The sequence below is a fragment of the Silene latifolia genome, chromosome 9, assembly GCF_048544455.1.
Source record: "Silene latifolia isolate original U9 population chromosome 9, ASM4854445v1, whole genome shotgun sequence".
NCBI classification, from domain to species: Eukaryota; Viridiplantae; Streptophyta; class Magnoliopsida; order Caryophyllales; family Caryophyllaceae; genus Silene; species Silene latifolia.
The window spans coordinates 188,100,911-188,123,802 of record NC_133534.1 but is presented as its reverse complement, the minus strand read 5'-3'; the positions used below and the strand labels follow the sequence as shown (position 1 = coordinate 188,123,802).

The 22,892-nt window shown below is 38.8% G+C and overlaps 1 protein-coding gene across 3 annotated transcripts in view; it reads left to right on the top strand.

Moving 5' to 3' along the window:
- LOC141600311 (CHD3-type chromatin-remodeling factor PICKLE-like) overlaps positions 1–20,575 on the top strand; it is a 34,656-nt gene extending 14,081 nt beyond the window's left edge. For 2 of the 3 annotated variants that reach the window (XM_074420519.1, XM_074420520.1), the window contains exons 20-32: positions 1,135–1,241; positions 1,325–1,406; positions 1,520–1,717; positions 11,991–12,141; positions 12,234–12,336; positions 12,504–12,578; positions 13,082–13,143; positions 13,260–13,336; positions 15,183–15,313; positions 15,815–16,154; positions 17,690–17,825; positions 20,029–20,102; positions 20,199–20,575. In XM_074420519.1, the coding sequence (XP_074276620.1) occupies positions 1,135–1,241; positions 1,325–1,406; positions 1,520–1,717; positions 11,991–12,141; positions 12,234–12,336; positions 12,504–12,578; positions 13,082–13,143; positions 13,260–13,336; positions 15,183–15,313; positions 15,815–16,154; positions 17,690–17,825; positions 20,029–20,102; positions 20,199–20,360 (1,698 nt within the window). In that variant the 3' untranslated portion in view covers positions 20,361–20,575. Of the gene's footprint in view, positions 1–1,134; positions 1,242–1,324; positions 1,407–1,519; positions 1,718–3,379; positions 3,896–11,990; positions 12,142–12,233; positions 12,337–12,503; positions 12,579–13,081; positions 13,144–13,259; positions 13,337–15,182; positions 15,314–15,814; positions 16,155–17,689; positions 17,826–20,028; positions 20,103–20,198 lie in introns of all 3 variants that reach the window. The other variant, XM_074420518.1, reaches the window with a different exon arrangement.
- The last annotated feature ends 2,317 nt before the right edge of the window (positions 20,576–22,892 follow it).

Here is a 22,892-nt window from a genome sequence, read left to right as displayed (position 1 = left end):
TTAAAATCAATAAATGAGTGCTTTTCTATAAATAGGCTGTCATATTGTGAGACCGTCTTATTCTAAAATTTGTGTTACTTGAATTAGCAAATAATCAAAAATCAGAACAAAAATTCATAAATAGATGTTAATGAATCAAAACAAAAGGTAAAAAAATGTTAAATGGCAAAAATTTCATTTAAGAGAACCTAAATAAATACGCTACGGTACATAACTGGTAAGAGGTTGGAAAAAAAAAGAAGAAATATATGACAGAGTATGCAACTTGTTGGAAAAAAAAAGAACGAAGTAATTAGAAGAAAAAAGTATGCGGAGGATGCTTAGAGGGGATTGAACCTGGGATTTTTTGTTTAAATCTGCTATATTTATCCGCTGGTCCACTTCCTTAACATTGATACTAATTACACGGAAATTGTATATCTCCCTGCGCTTCAGTATATTTTAAAAAAAAAATTCCACCAATTAAGGGTGTGCACGTGCGGTGCTGTGCGCACCCCTGGGTCCGCCAATGATAGTCACACAGCGTTGCTTTTTTTTTGCCTGAAACAATGATGAACTGTAGCTGAGTGGTTAATTTTTTTTGTTTTGCACGTCTTTTTATAAATGTATTTGACCCCATTTTGTCTCGTTTTAAAGCTCTGTCATGGTACGAATTTAAAAAATCCTACCTACCCCGGAAAAAATAAGCAAATTGTTTTAGTTTTGATATTTTCATGCTGGAGAGATCCTGTAAAGCATAATATCATGACCTGGATAACATGTTTGGCCTGATAATGTGCAAGGTGCAAAAGTTGTAGTTTGAGAAATATGCGGTTTCCACATGGTCCACAAATCTTGTTAGTTACCCTTGTTTGAGTGGAGGTATTTAGAGGGAAAGTGAGGGGATGGACTAGGAGGGGCACAAAATCCCTTGTTTGATTAGCAAATTGGTTTGAAGGAAAGGAAAGGGACAGATCAATTTCCCTCAAACGAGCTAAATTAAAGTCCTACCAACATAGGAAAAATTGGGAAGGACTAGGAGAATGACATTGGTTCATTCCCCTCCCCCCCTTTCCATCCCCTCCTCTTCCCTCCTATTATTTTATCTAATCAAACCCTTAATGTTCAATATTAGTGCTAATTTGTTTTTTTTAGGAGGAGCTTGATGACATCATAAGATATGGGTCAAAGGAGCTTTTTACTGATGAAACTGAAGAAGCCAAGGCTCGTCAGATTCACTATGATGATACTGCTATAGACAGGTGATATGATATTAATAACTATTTTGTTCCATAAATTTTAATTACTGGTACTTAGTGTGTGATATTCTTTAAATATTTGGTAGATTACTTGATCGTGAACGTGTCGGTGATGAGGAGAATACCTTAGATGAAGTGGACGACAATGGTTTCTTAAAAGCATTTAAGGTTTGTATTTATCTTTAGGCTTTATGAGTCAGCGTGGTCTTAGCGTGACTAGTTGTTATCACTCTTGTTTATTTTGCAAGTATGAGGTTAAAGACATTTGCCATGTGATGTAGGTCGCAAACTTTGAATATGTTGATGAAGTAGAAGCTGCGGCAGAGGAAGAAGCACAAAAGGCTGCGGCTGATGCCAAAAACAATACAAATACGTCAGAGAGGACCACATATTGGGAAGATTTATTAAAAGACAAATATGAAGTACAAATAGTTGAGGAGTTTAATTCCTTGGGAAAAGGAAAGAGAAGCCGTAAACAGGTATCACTTGTGATTTTGAGTTAAGTTGCTTTCATTCTTGATGTGTTTTTATCGTAATATATTTCTTTACCATCATTTGTATGTCCTCTTTGCCATAGTTATTCCAAGATTCTGTTGTTTCTTGAGCTGGAAATGGAATCTGGTGGGGGTGGTCAGGGAATGACTTAGATACTAATTTGTAGTTGTGGCAATGGGTTTATACATTGGACACAGAGCTTTTAAACAAGATAGTTTTCGAACGAGTGGTGGAGAAGTTGGGTACATAATGATAAGCATGGTTTATTTCTATTAGAACCACCTCATGCATCCAGTCTCTATGCATACCAGTCCACTGTCCACCAAACTTAAGCATGGTTCCAATTCTCACCAACAGGTCAAATTGATGTCATGCACTTCACACCTCTTTCTTTGTTGACATTTTCAATGGGTGTTAACAGTGGGAGATGCGATTATCTGGAAATCAGTTGGTATAGTCGTAACTCATGTGACCTGATGCTGGTCTCCCTGCATCCCTATGCGTGACACTCCATCAATCTGCAAAGCGGATAGCTTTTTCCAAAAATAGTGGTTGCCAACATAACTTTCACTATTTTATTTCTGGCTCTTATTTTGAAACACTTTGTTTCCATCTTTTTGCCTTGGTCTGTTAGAATTACCTGGCTGTTATCTCTCATCAGTTATCATTCATTATACTGCCTAATGCTGAGAATAAGTTGCCATTTATTCTACTTCCTTTTTCATCATTGCCTAGAAAGCTCTTGTCTATATTACTCTGACTCTTCATATTACTTCCCCTACCATAGTGTCTGGCACCTCGACACTTTGACATGATTATGACACGTAGACTTTTTATTTTTAAGCAAAAAATAGAGGATTCTTCACAAGTCGACCCTAGGACATGCTCCCATTGGACACTTCTAACAGAGTCTTAGTAACATAGGCTCTAATGCTTGACTTGCATTAGCTACAGTCTTGTTCATCCTGGATCAAGTTTTTCCACTATTTGTACTGCCAGCCGCCACCTACATTGGCTGTGATACACATGCCTAGTAGACGCCTTATTCAAATCTTTCCTTTTCTCGTGCCTAACTTGCCACTTTTCTCTTCCATGGAGAGTGCTATGGAGGGAAATGATACATGTGGCTGCATTCCTCTTTATTGCGAAGTCTTCCTCCGTTCCATTAGATTGTTTACGTTAGCTTTTTGCACAAAAAATAAGAAAGAGCAAAAAGGTGGGGTATTCATATGCTTGATTACCAATATACCCTTGTGGTTACCCTACAACTTTTGCTTTCTTAATATTAATGCGAACTTGCCAACTTACAATGAATTGTTATTTGGCAATTCTGGCGCCATTATGAGGCAAATTTGCTTATTTGTTTCCCTCCAAATCAGATAATTAAACTTGAACATCTAACTTTCATTTTTCCTCCACTAATTCAAAAGCAATTCAATGAAACATTTGAACATCATTTAATTTCCCTCCAACTTACATAAAATTTCAACCTTTACATTGACTTGTTATAAGTTCTTTAACTATCAATACAAAAACCTCCATAGTTACACAACATTCTTAGAGAAAAAAATGACAGCCAACACAAAACAGCCAGCAATGGCAGCCAACAACATGGTGCAGCTTCCTCACGCAACAATGACTTTCAGGAAGCATCCAGCAGCAGAAGTCGTCCTCCAGCAGCAACAGAAGTCATTCAACAGCATGTCAGGGGCCATCATTCAGCAGCAACAAACAGCAGTAGGGGCCGTTGTTCAGCAACAACAAACATCAGTCAGCACCAAAATCAACAGCAACAACAACAAAGAACCCAACAACATTCATTTTTAAGAGGATGGTTAGAAACAAGACTTACCATTCCATCGGAAGCAATCACATTAGATGATGATCCAGTTCTCCCATTACCCGCGACTCCGCTTAAGCAAAAAAGGTTCACGAACTTGGAAAAAAGTGAGATATGTCAAAGAATGACAATGAGTTTCCAAAGTGGAAAACTCAAACATGGCTTAATCAATCAACTATGCACAGAATATGGAGTCTCAAGAGTCACTATCAGCAAAATTTGGAAAAAAGTACTCACTCAACTCAAAGATGGTAAAGTGGTTAGTCTTCAGAGAAAGTATAAGGGCAGTTTATCAAAAACAAGAGTGATCGACTTGGAGAAGGTAAAAAGCATTAATTTAGAAAAAAAAAATGAATGTTAGAGACCTTGCTTTGGGTTTGTCCTTACCTTGCACCACTGTTTGGAGACTAGTCCAAAAAGGAAAAATAAGAGCTCATTCAAGGTCAATTAGACCATCGTTAACACTCAATAACATGTTGGCTAGGCTATATTGGGTATTAGGCAAAATTAATTCAAGCACTTTAAATGGGAATCTTGTTTATGAGGCTATGTTCGATGTTGTTCACATTGACGAAAAGTGGTTTTACATGACTAGATTAACACAAAAATACTACATTTTGGCAAATGAAAAATAGCCACATATAACATGATAATAAAAAAGGTTTATGACAAAGATAATGTTTATGGCTGTTGTTTCTAGACCTAGATTTTATGAGGATGGCAATTGTCTATTCGATCGAAACACACAAATCAATGAGGGAGTTGGAGAAAATTGAATGAAGGAGTTGAATGAGGGATTTGATCGAAGCCCTTGGAATTTGAGAGAGAGAGAGAGAGAGAGAGAGAGAGAGAGAGAGAGAGAGAGAGAGAGAGAGAGAGAGAGAGAGAGAGAGAGAGAGAGAGAGGGTAGTTTAGTCATTTAGTTGAATAAAGGATGTCCAAAAATAGAAACGTAAACAATCAAATGAAACGAACCAAAACGGAATACGTAAACAATCTAATGGAACAGATGAAGTATTATTCATGCGACTCAATGCACTGGACGCATTTTGGGTCATTTGGAAACAACCACTTTGTGTTGCTAACACAATGGCACAAGGGTGAGGCTGCTTACATCCTCCATTTCCGTAATTGGTATAACAACAACAAAAAAGCCTTAGTCCCAACAAAGAGATTAGGGTCAGTTAAAATGAATTATTATCTGAATTCGTATAGGTTTGAATCCGCCAATACACTTAAAGGTAAATTAACAAAGGAAAAGAAAAGAGATAAATGGTTAAGAAAAGCATTAAAACCAAGATTAAAGATTAAAGTGGCAAAATGGATTTGTAAAACAAAAAAGAGTACAAGTCTTTGTTTTTTTTTAATCAGTATATTTACGTAAAAAATGATAAAAGACAAGGAGATATCTAAAGTTCAAACTAATTTTCAACATGGATTCTTTCTCTCCACAATACCCCTCTCCTTCGCCATACTCTCATTGATCCCCAACACTCTCCTCGTTTTTAATCACCCTTATCCATGTTTGTTTCGGTCTTCCCCTTCCCCTAACAATGTTATCCATTCCCTGACTCTCAATTCTCCTTACCGGTGCCTCCGCTGCTTTCCTCCGTACATGGCCAAACCATCTTAAACGATTTTCCCTCGTCTTATCTTCAATCGACGCAACACCTACTTTCTTCCGGAACACCTCGTTCCTCAGCCTATCCTATCCTTGTGTACCCCCACATCCAACAAAGCATACACATCTAAGCTACCCTCACCCTCACCCTAACTATCCTCATCTTTTGTACGTGTCCATGCTTTACTACCCGTATAAGAGTAGGGAGGCCTAATTGTCGTGTGATAAAATTTACCCTTTAGCTTATAAGGCACACCCGATCACATAGAAATCCCGTGGCGCTTTTCCACTTCAACCACCGTCCTTTGATTCTATGAGCCAGAACTACATCTAATTTACCTCATCTTGAATTGATCGACTAAGGGCCGAACCTTGATGCACTCCAATCATAATAGGGAACTCTTCTGTCCTCCCCCACATTAGTCCTTATACTCGTGGTGGCTCCCTCATACATGTCCTTTATAAGATCAATATATTTTCGCGACACCCCTTTCTTTATTAATGTTCACCAAAGTACTTGCCTCGACTCCTTATCATACGCCTTCATGAACACCATATGTAAATCTTTGTTCCTGTCCTGGTATGAATCGCCTCCATTGTTGATCTTCCGGGCATTTAAGATATCCTCACATTCCTCCTAAGTCTTTGTTCAATTACTCTTTCCCACAGTTTCATGTTATGACTCATCAGTTTAATCCGGACATCACCTTTATTCTTAAACAATGGAACCAAAGTACTCTCCCTCCAAGCCGAACGCATCCTATTGTTCCGGTGAAAAGCATTGTTAACCATTCTAATCCCTTCTTCCCTAAACATCTCCACACTTCAATGGGTATGCCGTCCGGTCCTTCCGCTTTCTTCAATCCCATCTTTTTTAATGCTACTCTGTCTTCACTTTTTTCAATTCTCCACATAAATTCCTGATTAACCATATTTGGGTGAATACATATATCCCCAATATCCCGTTCTTGTTGCCCATTAAACAGTTGTCAAAGTATTCCCTCCATTTGTTCTTTATCTCCTTATCTCCAACCAATACTTTGTGATCAATATCTTTCACACATTTAACTCTTACTATATCACGCGTCCGCTTGTCCCTTATCCGAGCAAGTTTATAGATATCTTTTTCTCCCTCCTTTGTATCTAACCTCCCATACAATTTCTCGCTGACCTTTCCTCTAGCGCCCCATACTCTGCTTCCTGGTACTTCTCGTAAGTCTCCGTGGTTATACATTTCCCCACAACTTATACATCTCTCTTCTTCTTTATCACTTGACTTACTTCCTCGCTCCACCAAGATGTGCCCTTATTTTGTGGCGCGCGTCCCTTAGATTCTCCTAACACTCCTTTCCCTACTTCTTTAATCTTATGCTCCATCATATTCCACGTAGAATCTATATCCTTATCCAAATTATCAAACCAAACTTCACTATCCACCATTTTAGCCACAAATCTCGCTTGGTTCTCTTCTTAGAGCTTCCACCACTTGATTCGGGGATCACCTAAAGATCTCCTCTTCCGTAAGTTCATCTTCCCTCGAAAAGGGAAGATCGTGCACCACAATTCTATGTTGAGTGCACCACAATTCTATGTTGAGTGCGAGTACTCTCACCCGGTAATCCGGTATTACCTTGGAGAGTCCGTGTAACTCTTTTCTCCAAACATTTCTAACTGAAAAGTAATCTATTTATCTTCCATTACCTCCACTCTTGTAAGTCACTAATTGGGAGTGCCTCTTCTCAAACCAAGTGTTCGTTATACCCAAATCATATGCTAACGCGAAATCCAATATACCACTTCCCGCTTCGTTCCTCTCTCCTACACCTAAACCCTCATGAAAGCTCTCAAAACCAACTTGCCTAGAACCTACATGCCCATTAAGGTCGCCACCTACTACTAATTTCTCACCAATAAGAACACCTCGAACTACCTCCTCTAGTCCTGTGGTGCATAGGCACTAATGATCGTTACTACCTCGCCCCCTACCATAAGTTTTATATTATACTCATAACCCTGTCACTCTTCCTCGACACATCAACCCACATCATCAATAAACTCCTTCTTCTTGCCGATAACTATCCCAACACCCACCTTTTCATCTGTCCCTTCCTGAATAGCAAAGTTTGTCGCCCCAAAGAGCTAATTCTCTTCCCTTCTCTCCAACCCAGTCTCTTGTAAACACTTCACATGAATTCTCCTCCTCATAACCTCCAACACTTTCGCTCATCTACTAGTCAACGAACCAATGTTCCAAGTACCAAATCGCAACCTGTTACCCTTAACGCCATTGTGAGTCAGCCTCTTAGCACGCACACGTCCTGAATGCGGTTGCACATTCGACACCATTGCCGCTTGTCGGGATGGGGCGTCGCTTCCGGGCGACGACTTAGAAACCCTAGCAGATTTTCTACACCCGGGCTTAAGTAGTGCAAAGCGCTCTAACCCATTTGACACCACCCAGGCATAGAGTTGGCGCGCTGCTTCGGGACGACGACCTCGCATCCCTTATAGATTTAACACCACACCTGGCCTAGGAAGCGTAGCGCGTCGCTTCTAAGGAAACGCCCCAACAAAATTCGAATTTTGATTCATCTCCATAATGTGACGGGAATTTTTATGTTGGCTGCCACAAGCCTACCGCAACCCTCCTCCTTTATCCGGACTTTGACCGGGTGGAGTTTAATTTAGTGTTATTGGTATTATAATTATAGTTGTAACTCTCAGCTATTAACTTCTAACAATTGAAGCACTAGTAACAACAAAAATAGTAGTAGTAGTAGAAGCAACAACACCAGCAGTAGTAAGTAACAAGTGTTAAACTCCTTATTTCTTCGGGTCTTGTTTACTTTAAAGATTTTTTTAACATTAATACTTATTTTAACAATTATTGTTATTGTTATTGATTTGCTATTGTGCTCGGACTTGCCTCTTTTGCACCGGCGTACCCGTGTCCGTACGACACGACACGGGTAAATACGTGTCGGGTCGTCAAGAAAGAAAATGGACACGGCTATAGGGAAGAGGAGTACCTAGACGCCATTGAAGAAGGCACTCTTGTCCCTTTGTATAAGAATAAAGGTGATGTCCAAGAGTGTTCCAATTATCGGGGAGTTAAACTTATGGGTCATACGATGAAATTATGAGAGCGGATAATCGAGCAATGGCTTAGGAAATGTGTAGACATCTCGGATAACCAATTTCATATGCCTGGGAGATTGACTATGGATGCAATTTTTATCATGAGACACTTGATGGAACACCATCGGGACAAGAAGAATTATTCTCGATTTAAATTTTAAGTTTTTATAAAAGAAATCCGGACTTCGATTTTAAAAACTATAAGTTTACCTTGACTCTTGTATTATGTTTCACCCCCCTTTTGTTTTTCACTTTTCCTTTGCTATTTTTTTCGCATTTTGAAGTGTGCGTTCACCCATGGACGGTTTTAAAGGTTGATTCATGTCAAACGACCCCAAATCATTTTGGGATTAAGGCTTGATGTGTTTTTTTTTTTAATGTTTATGAGGGAAGCGTGGGGAGATGAACATGTGGGTAGATTTACGGGGAGTAGGAAAAAATTAATTTTTTATCTTGATTTATGGGGATGAACATGTTTATGAGGGAAGCGTAAGGACACATCTTGGTGGAACGATGTGGCGGGACAAGCGATAAAGACAAAGCGTGAATGTTATAAGGTTTTGGGGAAATGCGTGAGTGATGAGTGATAAGAACTGGTCCGTGAAGTGTATGACAGGTTGGACACGAGAGGAGAGAAGGATATCTATAAATTGGCCCGCATAAGAGACCGGAAGACGAGGGATATTGGGAGAGTTGGGTGTGTGAAAGATATGGACAACAAGGTTGTGGTTCAGGATAACGAAATAAAGGCTAGATGGAGTTCTTACTTTGATACTTTATTCAATGGACATCAGGAGCAAGGTTTTGGGGATGTACAAGTAACACCAAGCGTGGTTAATCGGGAATTTGTGCGTAGAATACAAAAGAGTGAAGTTAGAAAGGCGTTAAGGAAGATGAGTGAAGTTAGAAAGGCGCTAAGGAAGATGGGGTCAAAGAAAGAAGAGGGACCGGATGGTATACCCATAGAAGTTTGGAGGCGCTGGGGAGAGAGGAATCGAATGGGTAACCATGCTCTTCAACAAGATTTGGAGGAGCAACAAGATGACATCAGCTTAGAGGAGAAGCACTCTTGTCCCTTTGTATAAGAATAAAAGTGATGTTCAAGAGTGTTCCAATTATCGGGGAATTAAACTTATGAGTCATACGATGAAGTTATGGGAGTGGATAATCGAGCAAAGGCTTAGGAAATGTGTACACATCTCGCATAACCAATTTGGATTTATGCGTGGGAGATCGACTATGGATGCAATTTTTATCATGAAACAATTGATGGAACACCATCAGGACAAGAAGAAAGACAGACCTCATAAAGGACATGTATGAGGGGGCTAGTGCAAGTGTTTGCACTAATGTTTGGAGAACGGAAGAATTCCTATTACCATTGGGGTGCATCAAGGTTATGCACTTAGTCCTTTCTTCTTTGCTATAGTTATGGATGAGTTGACAAGAGATATTCAGGACGACATCCCTTGGTGTATGATGTTTGCGGATAATATTGTGTTGATTGATGAGACGTAAGAGGGGGTTGAGAGAAAGTTGGAACTCTGGAGGCATACTTTGGAGACTCGTGGGTTTAGGCTGGGTAGGAGTAAGACTGAGTACTTCAGGTGTCAGTTTAGTAATGTAAGGGGTAAGGGGTCGATACAGAGGTAGGGAGTATTATTTTTGATGGAAATGTTGTTGAGGGATCAAATTTCGTAGATATCTAGGATCTATTATTCAAAAAGATGGGGAGTTAGACGGAGACGTGGCTCACAGAATTAAAGCGGGATGGTTAAGCGGGATGGTTGAAATGGAAAAGTGCTACTGGGTTTTTATGCGATAAAGATATGCCCCAAGGATTAAAGGGAAAATTTTATCGCACGACGATTAGGCATGCCTTACTTTATGGCTCCGGAGTGTTATGGCCGTGAAACATTGTCACATTCAAAAGATGAGTGTGGCGGAGATGCGTATGTTAAGGTGGATGTGCGGCTATACAAGAAAAGATCGATTTAAGGAATGAGCTGATTAGGGAAAATGTAAAAGTGGCGCCAATAGAGGACAAGATGATGGAAAACCGACTAAGATGGTTTGGCCATGATAGAAAAGGTTGCTAGGGGTAGAGGGAGACCAAAACAGACATGGCTGAAATGAGATTTCTCGGGCTTGATGAGGGAATGATGACGGAGAGGGCACAATGGAGGGCAATGATACATGTGGATTTTTAGTATTTGACGTTATTGGATATATTTAATGCTTTTATTTAATTTTTAAAATTTATTTGTTCTTTTCGGATTTATTACATCTTTTTACCAAGAACTTTCTTATATATTAATACTTGGTTCACTTTTAAGGTATTCCAAAACCTTAAGTTTTACTTCGGTTTTCAAAATTGTTTTAATCTTTATTCTCGATTTAAATTCTAAGTTTTTATAAAACAAATCCGGACTTTGATTTTAAAACCTATAAGTTTACCTGGCTTTTGTATTATGTTTCACTCTCCTTTTGTTTTTCACTTTTCCTTTTCTATTTTTTCGCATTTTTGAGGTGTGCGTTCACCCTTGGACGGTTCTAAAGGATGATTCATGTTAGCCGACCCCAAATCATTATGGGATTAAGGCTCTGTTGTTGTTGTTGTTGTTGTTGCTGATTTTACTAGAAGAAACTTAATTACCTGGTTAATTGAAAAGGTTTTTTTTTTTTTTTTTTTTTTTTCCTTTAATCTTCTGCCCTTGACCTTGATGTGTACTGACAAGGGTCAACTTCAAATTTAATTTAGTGATACTATAAATGTGGAGCTTTCTTTTAATTTTTTTTTTGTAAACTATGAATATATAAAATTGGATACACGTTGATCGTGTCCAAATTTGAAAATCGGGTACATTGACCGTGTCCAAAAGTTTCGTATCCGCTGATTTATTATGTCCTTGTATCCGACACAAAGCCATCAAATAAAGGATACAAGGATTCGTACCCGTATCCGTACGTCGTACCCGAGTCCGAGCAACATAGTTGATTTGTATTATGTACGGATTATCTAAGTTTATTCTCCGTATAAAAGAAATCTGAGTTTTGATTTTTTTTACCTGTAGGTTTAGACTGACTTTTGTATCATGTTCCCCTTTCCATTCCCTTCTCACTCTTTTCTTTTTATCTCATTGCATTTTGAGGTGTGCGATTATTCAATGATTTTGAAGGATTATTCTTGTCAACCGATCCCAAATCATTTTGGATTAGGGCCCTGATGTTGATGTTGTTGTGCGCTGCAAATCAATACTTGTTCTCTCCTGCAAATTGACGGTTATTAAACATATTACCTAATGAACTGTTGTTGCCAGTTTATTAATAACGCCAAACGGTGATGGTAACTATAGTCAATCATAATTATTAGTGTTATTGGTATTATAATTATTATTGTTACCAGTGTTGCTGATATTACAATGTTGCTAACTTCTGACCATTAGAACAGTAGTATTAGTAGTAGTAGTAGTAGTAGTAGTAGTAGTAGAAGCAAAGCAGCAGCAGCAGCAGTGTTACTGGTACTTAATATCATTTTTAATTCACTACAATTATCATCATAATTGCTATTAAAGAGCCTGACATGATAGTTAATGATAAAAACATTTATTTTCATTTGCAGAAGTCTTTAACTCTGCTCTGTTTTTATCCTCGACAGATGGTGTCTGTTGAAGATGATGATCTGGCTGGCTTAGAGGATGTAAGTTCTGACGGTGAAGACGACAATTATGAGGCTGAGTTGTCAGATAGTGAGACAATGTCAGCTGGGGTATCTTCAGGCAGAAGGGCATACAGGAAAAGAGCACGAGGTATTTCATAATTATTGTTGGTTTTAGTCAGTTGGTAAAATGTGAGTTGATATTGATCATAGGTTGTGGTTTGTGGAAATCTGTATTTACAGTTGATATTGATTCGCTTCCGCTGATGGAAGGTGAAGGGAAATCATTTAGAGTCCTCGGTTTTAATCAGAGCCAGAGAGCTGCTTTTGTACAAGTTCTTATGAGGTTTGCAATTAATTAAGCCATCTCATTTGTGGCATTTTGCCTAGTGCCTGCTTCTATCGTGCATTTACCTGTGCTGTTTCATATAATAGCTGACCTGAATTCTATTGGTATGGTAGGCATGTAGCATTTTGCCAATTTAACTAAAACTTGTTTTTGTTTTATTGCAGATTTGGAGCTGGAGATTATGATTGGGTGGAGTTTGTGCCACGGTTGAAGCAGAAAACTTATGAAGAAATTGAAAAGTATGTAATAATGGTTTTTATCTCTGCAATCAGAAATATTATCTCACAAACATTGGTTACCGTTTTGGGTCTTTTGGCCATTGTGTATGCTAATTGTTTCCCATAACGTATTACAAATTTTATTTTTCCTTGTACTCTTTTGTCATGTTTTTGGTAGTGGTATTAAGGTCGGTGAGGCACCTGCTTTACCAAATGATAAAGGAGCCTCTGTAATTTATTACAGATTTTATATTTCCTTGCACTCTTTTGTCATGTTTTTGGTAGGGTTGCCTGCCATGCTTACTTGTCACTGGCTTTTACTTGATCTTTTTATAATGTGATGGCTATTAAGCGAGCAAAGCATGTACTATAATCTAGTGAACTTTATGATTACTACAAAAGCAAGACTAAAAACGCAGCAGCCTATGTGCTATCAATTGGGTTTCCATGCTGTTTAGTATTTGTATTCCTGAAAAAAGGGACTGATGTAATTGCTAATTTTTTGCTTTTCTGACTCATTGTAGTTACGGTCAACATTTCATTGCTCATCTTGCTGAGGGAATCAATGATTCACCCACTTTCTCAGGTGAGTGTTTTTTCTCCGTTTTTGCTCTTGATCATCTGATACCAATTATGCCTAAATCTGACTGGAGCCTTAACTTAATTTACTCCTTTCTGATGTTCAATGCATGTTGATAATAGACGGTGTCCCGAAAGAAGGATTAATGGTACAAGATGTTCTCTACAGAATAGGACTATTGCAGTTGATCAGAGAAAAGGTAAATGAAAGAGCACAATTTTTTATTTGAATTTCTGACTCAGAGTATTACTTTATGGACCCTGAACTTCAAGCATTGATGCTTTTTGCAATGCTAAATTGGTGAGCATAATGAACTACAGTTTTCAATGTTTTATCTTTCTAAATATGGAAAACAGTTACATCATACATGTAGGTAAGCTCCCCATGTGCATTGGTATGTAGTTGGTTTGATAAAGGGAAGTAGTAGGCTCGGAGGAGGGTTTCTAATATGAAAAATGAATTGCTAAACTGTGCGCTGCATATTTAGTGGCTGGTGGTTGGGATAACTACCATTACAAGTAATCTGAAATATCCTCTTTCTATTTTCAGTCTTTCCCCTTTAGCCTACCTTTGAGGCCCTGGTGTATTGTCGTGCTATATTAGGGTTGCATTGATTCTATCATTCTTGCCTCGTCATAGGTGGAACTCTTTGAAGCATAGGACAATGTGAATCTCCTTTTTTTCTCCCGGATGAGTCCTTTTAGAATGCTCTGTTCTCTAGAGTACACCTGTAACTGCTAGAGCTAGGAAGTCGGAGAAAGTTGTCTGATAGAAGTTGTGATGCATAAGTTAATGTTTGTGAAAATATTATTTTTCTGGTTTAAGTTTCTAGAAATATAACTTGGATATTGCTATTGTTGCAATTATGACAAAGAAAGCCAGCACAAGAAATATGATAAACTCGCTGATACTTTAATCGAATCGAAATGTTACTGCCACTTCTTTAGATTTCCAGCGTCATTCTGTTAAGAAACTATGCGATCAAGTATGTAGGAAGTAAATTAGATGCAAATGACATGATTGAAAATAAGATTACCATCTTTTGATGTGGGAGAGCTAGCTTAGTAATAATGAGACTCGAATATAGGATAATGGCGGTTTCTGTAGCATTGGATTTGCATTCTCACATGCTCTTATGCAAGAATTGTTCAAATGAGTTCTCGAAAGACTTGTTGATTGTCTCAACATCTGTTGTTGGTGCATGGTTGTGCAACACGTTTCTTTAAGCACATAAACGCTTGGCATCCAACTATGCAAGTTTTCTAATATCTGTGCAACCCCTTTACTATCAACACGTCCGCTCAATAATATTACTGCTCCTGAACGACTTGTCTGGAAAAAAAAATCACTTCTCCAGGAAAGCTTTAAAACACCTTCATACTTTCTAAAGAGCATTCAGCATCCAACTACTAACACATCTTTCTGCACGCAATTTGGCTGATGGCACCGACCACCAAATTAACATGAGACGAAGTCACAGATAATAGTTAGTCACCAATGATAAAAACTTTTTTTTTTTGGATTTTCGTTAAATTATGATTTTGTGTTGAGCGAAGCTATTTATCACATTGTCACTATAACTTAATTGTATGTGGTGCTACGAAACGATATATTTGATAAGTAATACTATGTTATATTGAATTATTGATTTAAGGGACATCAAGGGAGTGATATTTATATACAAAGATAACATAGAGGTGATGGCCAACTCCCATATACAGAAAGACACCATGGGGGTGACACCCATATACAAAGGACACCCTATGTGGCGCGCATATACAAAATGAGAGAGGGATAATTATGCTCTCAATCTATAATGGTTAATTTTAGTTCCAAAAATAAGAAAAGACAAGTTTCGATTTGGGTGGTATTTCGAAACAATTGAAAGACCTTCGTTTTACTTCTGTTTCCCTCCAGGATCTTAATATTGTTCATGGGGTGATGCGGTCAATAGTACCTCATCATCAAAAACTGCTTGTTGTGTTGCTTGGTTGAAGTTGTCTGTTATATCCGTCCATTAAGTGTTTCACATATGGATCAAATAGGTGAAGTTTGCATCCGATAATCGAGAAAAGCCTCTCTTCGATGATGATATTATATTTCGTTATCCAACCTTGAAAGGTGGAAGGATGTGGAACGAAGATCATGATCTGATTCTTCTGCGCGCAGTGTTGAAGTAAGTTATCTTCTTTGATTTTTCCGTGCCTATAATATGATTTGTGCCTGACCTTTTTCTCTAGGTTAACATTGTTTTTAATAGCTTATCAATCAACACAAGAAAGAATTATAAAGCTGATAATATCCTAGGATGTTTTCTGTTAAACGATGATGAGAGAAAAGGAAGATATGTTTGATTTATATCGCCATATCTGCCTTCTTTATTTGGTGTTGACAATACGGCCTGTTTTCAACTCCGAAGGATCATTCTATGCTCGTGTTCTGATTTCTGAGTTAGTAAATGATTACCCCCTCCATTCCAAGAGGATGTTTAACTTGTCAAAATAATATATATGGGTGACCACTGGGACAGTAATGGTCAACTGGGACTCGATGGATTCTTAGCAATCATGTTTGTCAGGGATCTGTAGTTAAACTTGTTGTTGTGCCATGTTTATATTCTGTGATGTTTTGGTATATAACTTGGCAGTCCACTCATTATTCTGTTATTTTTTTTAAGGCATGGATATGGAAGATGGCAAGCTATTCTTGATGATAAGGAATTGAAAATTGAGGAAGTTATCTGTAAAGATCTGAATCTCCCCATGATAAATCTTGCAAGCTTGGCAAGCAACCAGCCTCAAGTCGGATCTACAATAGCAAAAGTAGAACAATCTGGTGATTCACAGAAGGGAGCTGTCAGTCAGAATGGTCCTGCCTTTGACTCAGCACCTGGAGGAACAGATACTACTTTATTGTTTCAGTTCAGGGAAATGCAGAGAAGACAGGTTGAATTTATCAAAAAAAGAGTGCTACTTTTGGAGAAGGGTTTAGCTGCTGAGTACCAGAAAGAATATTATGTAAGTTAAATTTCTATGCTCTTTGCAAACTCATTTGAATAACTTCAACTTTGGTTTGTGAAATATTACATCATGTAATATTGTAATCACAAAATCTCATTATAGACGGCACATATCCGTCTATAACTAAAGACGGGCCAAATACGATACCACATTCCTAATAGGACAAGCAACAAGTGGGGCGGTGGGGGCCAAAAATGTCACCACTTTCAAGCTATTTGACCCGCCTTTAGCTGTATTGTAATATATGGGCAACTACCCAACTACCTAATAGTTTCATGAAGATGCTATTGTAATTTGAGCTCTGAGAATGGAATAGATGTACTAAGAAGAATTGCCTTTGCTGGCTTCCTCTATTGATTGAATTTATACGAGACTCGATCTTTTCCCTATGGAACGACAAACCGTTTCACCTTTTTTTATCCTTTTTTAGCAAGACCCACTAGAGCGTAAATATCAATCAGTCCCTCTGTCGCTCCACAACGTTCACCTTTTGCTTTATTCCTTTTTTGTTGGATTTTTTTGGTCACTATTGGCTGTGACCCACATATATCTCAGCTTTCATTTTCCTCCACACTACTACTCTCCCTTAAATCTTGTGCCAAAAGAAAAGTGAACCTTTCCAAGAGACGGTGGGAGTAGTTCTTAATATACTCACTATTCCTTAGCTTCAAAATATGGAATAAAGCAAAAACTACTTGTCAAATTGTTTGCGTTTTTTATATTGTGAAGTGGCATTCAGTTGATCCAATTTTCTTACCCATTATGGGTAATTTAGAAACATTTGTGTTTTCTAGCCTTGTTACTCATACTCGCCGACATCATGTTGAGTGTGACACTTCGTTTAAACCTTACGAGAGATGCGAACATGGTCAAACATGCGTCGTGATCAATTATTAGATACAGACACGACTCATTTTGTAAAATACTCAAAATTACCTATCCGCGATGGACCTAAAAGAAGAGAGGATATGTTATTCTGCTATTTGTTATAACCGGGCACTTGCCATCCTTATGTCTCTCTCTTTTATTAAAGAATATCTGTCTGTGTAGTGCTGATTTTGGTATGTCGGACACGTGTGTTATTGTCATATCGGCCGTGAGTTGTATCGAATACGCAATCCATTGCCAAAGTGAAATTCAAATTAATATAATTTTTAACGCAGGAGCAAGGTTGCATTTATGATATATCTAATCCCCTCAACCCGCCCCCTCTGCCTTCTAGTTGGGATGCCTTTGAGTCACTGGTGTTCTATTGGAATTGGGGGTAATAAGTTGTTTTATGTTGGAAGAGACGCACTCACTAAGAAATGAACATAGTGGCTAGTTAGATTATGCTGTGGATTGATGTGTGTTTAATTTTGGAATAAAACTATATAATTGGACAATTAGATCTCAAGCTCTCCTAGTGAGATTAGAAGCATTTCTTGTCAAAGCAAATTTGTGATGCTCGTAGCTTATCTTGATTTGTTTTTCCCATATTTGTTCATAATGGACTTATGACTTGATTATCTGTCCCATATGGCATGATATAGGGTGACGGAAAGCCTAATGGTCTTTGTGCTGAAGGACATGAAAATGATAATAAAGGTGAAGGCATGGCAAGTAGTACTGGTGTTGCAGACATAGTTACTGGACTTGTGGACAAGCTTCCTCGTATAGAAGTGCTCAGTAAGCTGATCTCCTTTTTTGTTTTTGTGTTCATAGATTTTTAAGTCAGAAGAGATTTTCGTTGCATAGTGATTGTCGTTTTTATGAAATCAGAAAAAAGTGCTTATATGTTACATACATGTAAGTTTCTAAATTGCATCTTCTTTGATACTAATCAAGCAGTGTTGACTCCTTTATATCCATTAATGCAATAGATATTTATTCCCTCCGACATAACAGGATGTTTACATTTGCTTTTTGTGCGGAGTTTTAGAGAAGTTAAGATAAGTGGGGTATGGATTAGTTATTTCCCTTTTTACCCTTATCCTCTACCCACCCACCTATTACACCACCTAGTCGTACACTTCATCCACTCAATCACCATAGATCACCTGGACACCCACCTGACCAATCTTAATCCACCATAAAATGACACCCTACCACCCAACGTGACCGGATAACACTAAAAACAACCCCAGGTAGGTGGAAAACCCCGCGCATCCGCCGGAGAAAAACCCCAACTTCCGTCAAATACCTCTGTCGTGAACACAAGCCCCACCGCATGAAAAAGCCCTCCCACCACCCTCGTAACTCCTCATCCCACCCTAAAAGTTCATAGATCTAGGGTTTTCAAGGGAGGGGAAGGGGTTTCCTAAGGACGGTGGTGGTTATTTCTTGAGGCTAGGGTCATTTTTCGGCGGGTGGGGGTGGCTTACAGCGACTGTAAGGTGGTTTTTGTTTATCTTGGTGTTTGGTGAGGGTGGGAGTTCGACGGGGTGGTTGGGGGGAGTTCTTCGTTGGTGGAGGGAGAAGGTTGACGTGGTGAGGATTGGTGGCTGGGGGAAATAGTTCGACGGTGGGGTGAGGGTTGGTGCTGGCAGGCTAGTTGGTTGGGTGGTTCGGAATGGAGGATGGTTCTTGGATTGGGGTGTAGAGGGTGTATGGGCAATGGGTAGACCTGTCAAAATTCGACCCGACCTGCCCGACCCGTTTTTTAAGGTTACAAACCCGGTTTTTTCGACCCGCGACCCGTTTGACCCGAACCTGAAATGACCCGTTATTTTAGGGTCGAGACCTGACCCGAACGGGTTGACCCGTTGGGTCAAGGGAAAATCATGAATTTTATTACTTAAAATTAAAAATTCAACCAAAAAGTCAATTTTATATAACTTTTATAATATTTAATAATAAAATAATTATTAAAAAAACTTTATTTTAATAATTATATCAATATAATTATTGTATATGATTAAAATAATAATTTTAAATATATTTTACTTTTTTAAAAAATATTTTTTAAATTAAAAAAATCGTTTAAAAAAGACGTTAAAAATTATTTCTTGACCCGTATTCTGACTCTAACCCGACCCGTGACCCGTATTCTGACCCGACCCGGGACCCGACCCACCCGACCCGTTTGACAGGTCTAGTAATGGGTATGGATGGAGAGGATGGGTGAGGATAGTTTGGTAATTGGGTTTAAATTTTGCCATGAAAGGAAACGTAAACAATCTGATGAAACACCCAAAAAAGGAATATGTATACATTCTGGTGAGTCAGATACTCGGATGGAGTTACTACTTTTGACACCCATTGTTTCATATCAGTATTACTACCGCTGTCTCGCCTAGTACCTGCATGATATCCCAAGTGTGCTTCAGTTTGTCGATTGGAGCTTCCTTTTCCCTTTCTTTACTCCTTGTACCAGGATAATTGGATCAATAATTGGGTCACGATTGTATCTGGTATGTCGCGCCAACTGTCACCCAAAGTTCTAGTGTCTAGTTGTAGCTGTCAATTTTGTTGGGCCTGATGGCCTGTTCACTTAGCAAAATGACTGCGCTTCTTGATTGCGACGCTGCAGCAGTTATCATTTTAGTTCATCTGGAAATAGTCTTTTTTGTGCGATCTAACTAAACCTGATGAAACTGACATGTTCAAAATGGCTCGACCTTTGCCTGAACAGAGTAACCTGAATATGACCTAAAACTCAATTAGCCTAATCCAACCTCACCCAAAATGACCCTATTCGTAGCAAGTGTAATACCATACTAATATAAGGGTAAAGCTTCCCCATTTCTTTCTCTTCAAGTATTCATTGCTGTTCTCTATCTCAGTTATAGTGAAGCTAACATGTGACTTCACGGTACACTAGATGCTGTGGTTTTCTGTGCGTTATCTCTGTTACGCAATGACAACTGATCTGTATTTTGGTTTATTGCAGCTGCAAAAGAAGTTTATCCTACTATTTCTGAAATTGATCCTAGACGTCAGGAGGTTGCTCAGTACTATAATGAGGTAAATCCTAATTGTCTCCTTCCTAATTGGTTCGTAGGTGTTGTCAAAGGGATGAAAGTCAAACTCACGATATTTGCTATTTCCGTTTATGTATAGTTGTGCAAGTTATTTGCGGAAACTGAGAAAGAATCGGTTAAAGCTATATTAGCGACAAATCCAGACCAATATTTGGGAAAGAAGCTTGATCAACTGGAAGCTATCCGTGGAAAGATTCGCCAGCTTTTTAACCCTACTCAGCATGAATCTAACCTAACCTGAGACACCCCGATGAAGCTCCAAACAAAACCAAAGCGAATCCGCCGGAAGATGGGAGGTAAAGTGATGCGAAGATTGAGAAATCGAAAGTAAATTTGGGTGTGCCTGTTTTGAAGTGACTGTAAACTAAAGGCAAATTATGCATCAGGAATCCTTTTGTCAAAGCTGTTTACTGGATGTTAATTAACAAGTTACTGTATAACGAAAGGTTTTGTATCTTTTTTTTTTTTTTTTTTTTGTCAATCGGGTTAACAAGAACTACATTTTAATAGCACGCTTAGCTAACCTATGAGCGGTTTTATTACAAATTCTAGGAACATAAGCTAAAGAAATACACTGGAAGTTTGTCGCTAGATCGATTATATCGTCAAATAGTATTCCTGGTCCAATGTTTGAGCTGAGATAACCGTAAGACTTGAGCAAGAAGCTGTAGACAATCAGAGAAAATGTTAATATGAAGGATGTTGCGAGAGAGTGCCCACTTTAGAGCTTCCCTAATTGCCAGAGCTGCTGCTTGTTCAGCATTTTCAGCACTCCGTTTGATACATACTTCAGAAACAGCATCATTATCAAAAATGATACATCCACCAAACTCAGCAGTAAACTCCTTAGACCACGCTGCATCCACATAAATATCATACCGAGAGCAGCTCACAGAACTCTGAATCAAAGGAAATGACATTCCATTCCTAAGTTTAGTCAAGTCCTCCTCTTCGGGTGTTTGGAAAGTTATGGCCCCCGGATTCCTATCTTCAACAAAAAGAGCTAAGTTAAGGGATTCTTGATATAAAAAGATAGCACCAATAGGGGAGCACTCGTTGTTGTCAAAGATCTTTCTGCACCTTACCACCCAAATAGTCCAAATGGTACACAAAAAGGATAGACAAGCCTCTTGTTTATTATTAGCTTTAAAGAGGACAGAGAGCCAATTGCAAACCCAAGTCCGGATACTCAAACTATCCCCTGATTGTGCCCTAATCCCCAGGAGACTTCCAGCCCAAACTCTGTTAGCAAAAGAACAGTCTCGGAATAGGTGGTTAGGAGATTCCGTTTCTTGTGAATCACAAAGCACGCAAGAGAAAGGACCATCAAAACCCCTCCTTAAGAATCCTTCCCCAGTGGGCACAGATTCCGTGAGTAGTTTCCACATAAGAATGATCCAGCTTTTTGGCCGTGGAAGGTTCCATAGGATTTTCTGAAAAACACTCATACACGCAGCACGAACTCTTGAACGGTCCTTCGGGGTAGCTGAAGTATTCCAGGAATTTTGTAGAGCAATGTGATAGCCAATCTTAACAGAGTAATTCCTAGACGACTAAGCCGACCAATAGAAATTGTCACTGCCTTCAGAGCATCGAATTGGAATAGAAAGAATGTCATTCACTGAAGATGCATCAAAAGACATAGACACGAGTCTATGGTCCCAGCTGTTACTGTTACAAATAAGATCTTTAATTCTCAAATTGCATAAGTTGGGAGAATCAATTAGAAGCTCTGCACATCGTGGTTTAGGCACCGTTCCATGAACCCATTTAGTATTCCAAACCCCAAGATTAGAAAATGGAGAGATGTTCCATGCTAAAAGAGGTTTGATGAGTTGAAGGCCCCAAATAATTCCTTTCCATCCCCAGGAAGAATTACTTATGCCATCCTTTAAAAGCAGGTCACCATCTCGCCACTTTAAGCCATATTTAGCACCAATAGACTTACTGAGAATAGAATCTGGGTGAGTGATCATTCGCCATCCAATCTTTGCTAGAAGTGCTTTATTGAACTCCTTCATACGTCTAATACCCAGGCCACCATTCCCTTTGGGCTGGCTTAGGAAAAGCCTGCTAAACCAGCTAATAGAAGGAGATTTCTTATGACCCGCCCACCATAAATGTGACAAAATAGCATCTAATCTTTTTGTCACACTTATCGGTATTTTAAATACCGATAGAAAGTAAACAGAGAGGGAGGACAAGACAGAAGAAATCAACGCCAATCTACCTGCCGACGATAGAAGAATGCAATTCCATGAAGATAAGCGCTTCCTTACCTTATCAATGATAAACTCAAAAATTTCCCTTTTACTTTTGTTACCATCTGAGAGTCCCACATCAAAAGGAATACCCAAGTAAAAGCCCAAATTAGTGCCACACGATATGTTGAAGGTTTTCAAACATTTTCGAGCAAACGATAGACTAGAGCACGAACTTAACAACATAGAGGACTTATTATCTATAATAACTTGACCGGAAGCATGACAATAATCCTTAATAACTATGTCCAGGCTAACGCAACTCGTAGAATTACCTTCAATAAAAAAACATAGAATCATCCGCAAAGAGCATATGGGAGATAGGGATACTGTTTTTGCTGACCTTAATTCCTTGTATAAGACCCTCCTTCTCCATACGTAGTATGTTTAAAGAGAGAATTTCAGCACACAGAACAAATATATACGGGGAGAGAGGATCACCCTGCCGAAGGCCGCAACTCGGGTGGATACGTCTTGAAGGAACTCCATTTACCAGTATTTCATAAGACACC